Source organism: Physeter macrocephalus, chromosome 10 (genome assembly GCF_002837175.3).
Source record: "Physeter macrocephalus isolate SW-GA chromosome 10, ASM283717v5, whole genome shotgun sequence".
Classification (NCBI taxonomy): Eukaryota; Metazoa; Chordata; class Mammalia; order Artiodactyla; family Physeteridae; genus Physeter; species Physeter macrocephalus.
The window spans coordinates 33,109,513-33,117,898 of record NC_041223.1 but is presented as its reverse complement, the minus strand read 5'-3'; the positions used below and the strand labels follow the sequence as shown (position 1 = coordinate 33,117,898).

Below are 8,386 nucleotides of genomic sequence, written 5' to 3'. Positions count from 1 at the left end.
TTACATTTAGGTCGTTAATCCATTTTGAGTTTATTTTTGTATGTGGTGTTAGGGAGTGTTCTAATTTCATTCTTTTATTTGTAGCTGTCCAGTTTTCCCAGCACCACTTATTGAAGAGACTGTCTTTTCTCCATTGTGTATCCTTGCCTCCTTTGTCATAGATTGGTTGACCATAGGTGTGTGGGTTTATTTCTGGGCTTTCTATCCTGTTCCATTGATCTATATTTCTGTTTTTGTGCCAGTGCCATATTGTCTTGATTACTGTAGCTTTGTAGTGTAGTCTGTAGTCAGGGAGTCTGATTGCTCCAGGTCCGTTTCTTTCCCCAAGAGTGCTTTTGCTATTTGGGGTCTTTTGTGTCTCCATACAAATTTTAAGATTTTTTGTTCTAGTTCTGTAAAAAATGCCACTGGTAATTTGATAGGGATTGCATTGAATCTGTAGACTGAGTTGGGCAGTATAGTCATTTTCGCAATGTTGATTCTTCCAATCCAAGAATATGGTATATCTCTCCATCTGTTTGTGTCATCTTTGATTTCTTTCATCAGTGTCTTATAGTTTTCTAAGCACAGGTTTTTTACCTGCTTAGGTAGGATTATTCCTAGGTATTTTATTCTTTTTTGTTGCAATTGTGAATCGGATTGTTTCCTTAATTTCTCTTTCTGATCTTTCATTGTTAGTGTATAGGAATGCAAGAGATTTCTGTGCGTTAATTTTGTATCCTGCCACTTTAACAAATTCATTGATTAGGTCTAGTAGTTTTCTGGTGGCATCTTTAGGATTCTCTATGTATAGTATCATGTCGTCTGCAAACAGTGACAGTTTTACTTCTTCTTTTCCAGTTTGTATTCCTTTTATTTCTTTTTCTTCTCTGATTGCTGTGGCTAGGACTTCCAAAACTCTGTTGAATAATAGTGTTGAGAGTGAACATCCTTGTCTTGTTCCTGATCTTAGAGGAAATGCTTTCAGTTTTTCACCATTGAGAATGATGTTTGCTGTGGGTTTTTCATTTATGGCCTTTATTACATTGAGATGGGTTCCCTCCATGCCCACTTTCTGGAGAGTTTGTATGATAAATCGGTGTTGAATTTTGTCAAAAGTTTTTTCTGCATCTGTTGACCTGATCATATGGTTTTTATTCTTCAGTTTGTTAATATGGTATATCACATTGATTGATTTGCTTATATTGAAGAATCCTTGCATCCCTGGGATACATCCCACGTGATCATAGTGTATGATCCTTTTAATGTATTGTTGGATTTTGTTTGCTAGTGTTTTGTTGAGGATTTTTGCATCTATATTCATCAGTGATATTGGTCTGTAATTTTCTTTTTTTGTAGTTTCTCTGTCTGGTTTTGGTATCAGGGTGATAGTGGCCTTATAGAATGAGTTTGGGAGTGTTCCTTCCTCTGAAATTTTTTGGAAGAGTTTGAGAAGGATGGGTGTTAGCTATTCTCTAAATGTTTGATAGAATTCACCTGTGAAGCCATCTGGTCCTGCAGTTTTGTTTGTTGGAAGATTTTTAATCACCTTTTCAGTTTCAATACTTGTGATTGGTCTGTTCATATTTTCTGTTTCCTCCTGGTTTAGTCTTGGATGATTATACTTTTCTCAGAATTTGTCCATTTCTTCCAGGTTGTCCATTTTATTGGCATAGAGTTGCTTATAATAGTCTCTTAGGATGCTTTGTATTTCTGTGGTGTCCATTGTAACTTTTCCTTTTCCTTCTACTAACTTTGGGTTTTGTTTGTTTTTCTTTCTCTGGTTCCTTTAGGTGTAAGGTTAGATTGTTTATCTGAGATTTTTCTTGTTTCTTGAGGTAGGATTATATTCGTATAAACTTTCCTTTTAGAACTGCTTTTGCTGCATTCCATAGGTTTTTGATCGTCGTATTTTCGTTGTCATTTGCCTCTAGGTATTTTTTGATTTCCTCTTTGATTTCTTCAGTGATCTCTTGCTTATTTAGTAACATATTGTTTAGCCTCCATGTATTTGTGATTTTTATGTTTTTTTCCCTGTAATTGATTTCTAATCTCATATTGTTGTGGTTGGAAAAGATGCTTGATATGATTTCAGTATTCTTAAATTTACTGAGGCTTGATTTGTGACCCAAGATGTGATCTATACTGGAGAATGTTCCATGTGCACTTGAGAAGAAAGTGTAATCTGCTGTTTTTGGATGGAATGTCCTATAAATATCAATTAAGGCTATCTGGTCTGTTGTGTCATTTAATGCTTGTGTTTCCTTATTAATTTTCTGCCTGGATGATCTGTCCATTGGTGTAAGTGAGGTGTTAAAGTCTCCCACTCTTACTGTGTTACTATCAATTTCCTCTTTTATAGCTGTTAGCAGTTGCCTTATGTATTGAGGTGCTCCTATGTTGGGTGTATATGTATTATAATTGTTACATATTCTTCTTGGATTGATCCCTTGATCATTATGTAATGTCCTTCCTTGTCTCTTGAAACATTCATTGTTTTAAAGTCTATTTTATCTCATTTGAGTATTGCTACTCCAGTGTTCTTTTGATTTCCACCTTCACGGAATATCTTTTTCCATCCCCTCACTTTCAGTCTGTATGTGTCCCTAGTTCTGAAGTGGGTCTCTTGTAGATAGCATATATATGCGTCTTGTTTTTGTATCCATTCAGTGAGACTGTGTCTTTTGGTTAGAGCATTTAATCCATTCACATTTATGGTAATTATTGATATGTGCGTTCCTATTACCATTTTCTTAATTGTTATCGGGTCTCTTTTTTAGGTTCTTTTCTTCTTTTGTGTTTCCCACTTGGAGAGGTTCCCTTAGCATTTGTTGTAGAGTTGGTTTGGTGGTGCTGAATTCTCTTAGCTTTTGCTTGTCTGTAAAGCTTTGATTTCTCCGTTGAACCTGAATGGGATCCTTGCCACATAGAGTAATGTTGGTTGTAGGTTCTTACCTTTCATCACTTTAAATATATCATACCACTCCCTTCTGGCTTGTAGAGTTTCTGCTGAGAAATCAGCTGTTAACCTTATGGGAGTTCCCTTGTGGGTTATTTGTCATTTTTCCCTTGTTGCTTTCAATAATTTTTTTTTGTCTTTAATTTTTGTCAGTTTGATTACTGTGTGTCTCGGTGTGTTTCTCCTTGGGTTTATCCTGCCTGGGACTCTCTGCGCTTCCTGGACTTGGGTGGCTATTTCCCTTCCCATGTTAGGGAAGTTTTCGACTATAATCCCTTCAAATATTTTCTTTGGTCCCTTCTCTCTCTCTTCTCCTTCGGGGACCCTTATAATGTGAATGTTGTTGTGTTTAATGTTGTCCCAGAGATCTCTTAGGCTGTCTTCATTTTTTTCCATTCTTTTTTCTTTATTCTGTTCCACAGCAGTGAATTCTACCATTCTGTCTTCCAGGTCACTTATCCGTTCTTATGCCTCAGTTATTCTGCTCTTGATTCCTTCTAGTGTATTTTTCATTTCAGTTATTGTATTGTTCATCTCTGTTTGTTTGTTCTTTAATTCTTCTAGGTGTTTGCTCTTTAATTCTTCTAGGTCTTTGTTAAACGTTTCTTGCTTCTTCTCGATCTTTGCCTCCATTTTTTTCCCGAGGTCCTGGATCATCTTCACTGTCATTCTTCTGAATTCTTTTTCTGGAAGGTTGCCTATGTGTACTTCATTTAGTTGTTTTTCTGGGGTTTAATCTTGTTCCTTCATCTGGTATGTAGTCTTCTGCCTTTTCATTCTGTCTGTCTTTCTGTGAATGTGGTTTTTGTTCCACAGCCTGCAGAATTATAGTTCTTCTTGCTTCTGCTGTCTGCCCTCTGGTGGATGAGGCTATCTAAGAGGCTTCTGCAAGCTTCCTGATGGGTGGGACTGGTGATGGGTAGAGCTGGTGTTGCTCTGGTGGGCAGAGCTCAGTAAAACTTTAATCTGCTTGTCTGCTGATGGGTGGGGCTGGGTTCCCTCCCTTTTGGTTGTTTGGCCTGAGACGACCCAGCACTGGAGCCTACCCCGCTCTTTGGTAGGGCTAATGGTGGGCTCTGGGAGGGCTCACACCAAGGAGTACTTCCCAGCACTTCTGCTGCCAGTGTCCTTGTCCTCACAGTGAGCCACAGCCACCCCCTGCCTCTGCAGGAGACCCTCCAACACTAGCAGGTAGGTCTGGTTCAGTCTCCTATGAGGTCACTGCTCCTTCCCCTGGGTCCCAGTGCGCACACTACTGTGTGTGCCCTCCAAGCGTGGAGTCTCTGTTTCCCCCAGTCCTGTTGAAGTCCTGCAATCAAATCGTGCTAACCTTCAAAGTCTGATTCTCTAGGAATTCCTCCTCCCGTTGCCGGACCCCCACGTTGGCAAGGCTGACATGGGGCTCAGAGCCTTCACTCCAGTGGGTGGATTTCTGTGGTATAAGTGTTCTCCAGTTTGCGAGTCACCCACCCAGCGGTTATGGGATTTGATTTTATTGTGATTGCGCCCCTCCTACCATCTCATTGTGGCTTCTCCTTTGTTTTTGAATGTGGGGCATCTTTTCTGGTGAGTTCCAGTGTCTTCCTGTCGATGATTGTTCAGCAGTTAGTTGTGCTTCCGGTGCTCTCGCAAGAGGGAGTGGGAGCACGTCCTTCTACTCCGCCATCTTGAACCAATCTCCTCCTTCCACTCTCTCTTAAACCCACTCTATTCAGGCTTTTGCCCTTTCCCATTCCCAGCTCCACCAAAACAACTCTTTTCAAGTATACTAATGACATTTATGTTGGTAAATCCAGTGATCAGTTCTTGTTTGTCTCTTCTTTGACCTAGCAGTAGCATTTGACCCAATCGATTTCATCTTTCTTTCTCTCTCTTACTTTACTAGTCATTCCTTCTTGGACTTCTTTGTCTCTTCTCTTCTCTTTTCTGTTCTCTGTACTCATTTTCTGGATGGTCGCATCTCTACTCATGGCTTTAAATACCATCCCAAATGCTGATGACTCCTAAATATGTGTTTTTAGCCTTGATCTTGCCCTTGAACTCCAAATTTTTGTGCTCATTATCTACTTCTTGACCTGTTTATTAAACATGTTAGTAACAGAACTCTTCATTCACTGTTTGGAATGTCAGGCTGTGCATGCATTCTTCCTGTCTCAAAAAATGGTAAGTATACTCTTCTAGTGGCCATGCCCAAAACCTTGCAAATGTCCTGGACTTCCCTTCACTCACACTCACACAAATTTATTATCTTTTAATTTTTGCTATTTTTGAAGTTGTGGAATATAACACAATTTGTGTGGGAACAACAACTATTTCCCTGGTATCAAGTTTATATGATATGTATCTGATAAAAATCTACTTGTTACTAATATATTGGAAGAGTGAAAAATCCTTTGGTATAGCAAATATTTTTTTCAAATTAGATAGATTGTAAAAAATAGAATTCTGTATAAGGTGTTCACAATCTCTAACATTTTTGAACTTTTACTAGTATTTGAGAATTTATCCTGATACTTACGATTTTTAAATTTATATAACCTACAGGTGTGAAGCCTCTAGCCCACACATTCATCCAGTTGGTTGGTGTAAAGAACATCGAAGAACCCTTATTACTCCTCCAGGTTTGTGTTGATTATGGGTCTACTGTTTGTTATGTCAATTTGAGTTTATTTTCATGGGCTAAAGAACAGATTCTGTGGCTTCATCATAAGGCAATGAGTTTTTGAGCATATCACTAATGTGCCGTGGCTACTGCTTATATGAAATGATGGGGTGGTTAGCTAACACAGAGCATCACTGTGGTATGTGTGGTTGCTTGTGGATACTCCTGTGAGTGATGAAGACTGTCATTATCACAGGGAAAGGATGCCTCCTTGGTTTGTTAGGAGCTGTTGTGTGGTTGTTGCCTGCAGCATGTAAGCATAAAGACTCAGTTTGGAGCTTCAAATACTTGTCATATTCCATTCTACCACCTGGTGTCAGTTTTAGGCTTGTGCCCAGTTCCTTGATACTGCGTCTCAGTTAGTACCTGATCATTTACTCACTCAGGGCACCAACCATTCCTGTGATGGGAGAGGCGAGTCCCTTCCACTTTCTGAGTTTTCTTCTATGTTCACAGATAAAAGCTCCTGTCCTTTACTGATTTACAGAGCTGTTTTGAAGATGAAAGAGCATTTACATAAACCGTAAAGCGTTAAAGCAAGGTATTAATGGTTTTGTGGCCCAAATGTGTTGCTGCCTGGAAGATTTCTCCCATTCAGTCCTCCTGAGTCCTATGGCTTATGTCATATTAGGAGTGGTGAATAGTGATTGCCGCTATCACCATCTGAACTGCTGGGAGGATTCTTTTGGATTTCCCAGTTTGATAATGATGTTTTTTTTCTTATCATCCTTTTAGTCATCATCCGGGATCCAGTAAATAAACAGGACCAGTGAGCAACAGGTTCCTGGCTGTGTTTTCACAGCACTGGGTTAGGTACCCTGGGAAGGGGTGGTGTGAGGCATTATTAGTGACTTCTGATGTGAGGCAGATTGCCAAGTCTTCTGTCTCCTTTCATGGCCTTTTATAATTCAGTAGAATGAACAGAAAAGTTGCAAGAACAGTAAATGGCTCATCTCTACCCTTGAACCAGAGACCCATTCAAGTTTGTCAGTTGTACCAGTGATGTCATTTATAGCCAAAGGATCAGGCATATTACTCAGTTGTCATATTTCTCTGGTCTCCTTCACTTGCCTCTGCCTGACTTTTATGACCGCCATATGCTTGAGAATTAATGACTAAAGATTAGTCATTTTGTAGAATATTTCTTAATTTGGGCATGATTGGTGCTTCCTCCTAATTAGACCCAGGGTGTGCATTTTTGGCAGGAATATCACAGAAACAGTGCTGTGTTCTCATTGCATCCTCTCAGGTGGCACTTGATGCCCATTTGTGTCATTACTGGTTGATTTTTACTAGTAATTGATCAAGGTAGTAGTTACCAGGCTTCTTCACAGATGTCATTTTTTTTCTCTCTGTAATTGATAAGTATTTGGGGGAGACACTTTGAGACTGTATAAATATCCTGCACTTCATTCCCATGTCACTCACTAGTTTTAGCATCCGTTGATATTTCTAGTGTGAATTATTACTCCGACAGTTGCTAAATGGTAATTTTTCTTATTCCATCATTCCTTGTACATAATTAGTTGACATTCTTCTGCAAAGAATAGTTTTCTCATCTTCCTATTTATCATTCAGTTTATTTATATCAGCATGGACCCATACATTACTGTTGTCATCAGTGGGTTATAATCCATTACTATAGTACCTTATGTATTTTTACGGCCAGATTTTCTCAGATTTGGCCAGTGGGAGCCCCTTTAAGCTGGTTTCTTTGTCCTTTTGACATGTTTTTTTATCATTTTTTGGAGAATTTACTATTTTCTGCTACAGCTAGGCTTATCTTGTGCTTTCCCTGACCCAACCCTGAAGTCACCCATTTCTCCCAGACTCCATGGTTCCTTTTCATAGAGAATGATATTTAGACACTAAGACCTAGACACTAGGTGTGCTCACTGTTACTGGACTAATGCTGCTTCCGGCCTCTCAGTAGACATAGGAAATATAGTTAGGTAAACATATAAAAAATTTATGTGTATTTCTATATCCATTTGTAGATATTGAAAATCATGAATTTATACCATTAGCTTCAATTCACATCCAACACCGCTGAATTCATTCTGGTTTTTCACTTTTCATATTTATACCTCTCTTTTTAGCCATTGAGAAATCTGGCTTCTATTGTCTCCAGTATATTTACTTATTTTTTCAGTCCCCATAAAGGGGACTATATAAAGTAGCCAATTTCCTACCCTACTGGGCCAACATTAATTCCTACTCATGTCTTCCTACTGGGTTTTGGACTCTGGAGGAAACAAAAAGAGGGTGGGAGGGAGGAAGGATATTTGGTTTTAGACATTTTGTTAATACTGTTTCATGATTTATTTTAACTTATTTGTTTGGCCTAACCATATGACTATCTGGAATATTTCACATATTGATATATATAAACTGCCTCATTCTTTTTAATAAATGCTTTCTATTTTACACTTAGTGTATATATATATATATTTTGCACATTTCTATATTGATGGTCATTTAACTGGTTTTTACATTTTCACATTTACAAACAATGATGCATTTTCTTTGTATACACATATGAAATTTTTCCTAGATTATTAGAAGTAAAATTGCTAGATTTTAAAGGGTATTTATGTTTGTGTGTATTTTGTGTTGTAAGACTATCCGTACCTGAGAATGCAAGTTGTATATATTAAATTTTCATTTAAAAGTTAATAAAGAAATCTTGATCTAGATGAAAATGATTTCATTATTACAAGTAGTTCTGAATGTGTAACCAGTTAAAAGTTATTTTGTGTAATATGAACATAATTTTCTTCGTTATA

The 8,386-nt window shown here is 38.1% G+C and overlaps 1 protein-coding gene across 8 annotated transcripts in view; it reads left to right on the top strand.

The window, feature by feature from the left end:
- The window catches only part of L3MBTL3 (L3MBTL histone methyl-lysine binding protein 3), a 124,503-nt gene that overhangs the window by 59,648 nt on the left and 56,469 nt on the right, over positions 1–8,386 (top strand). For all 8 annotated transcript variants that reach the window (XM_007115073.4, XM_007115071.4, XM_024122656.3 and 5 more), the window contains one exon: positions 5,483–5,559. In XM_007115073.4, coding sequence (XP_007115135.1) covers positions 5,483–5,559 — 77 coding nt within the window. The remainder of the gene's footprint in view (positions 1–5,482; positions 5,560–8,386) is intronic.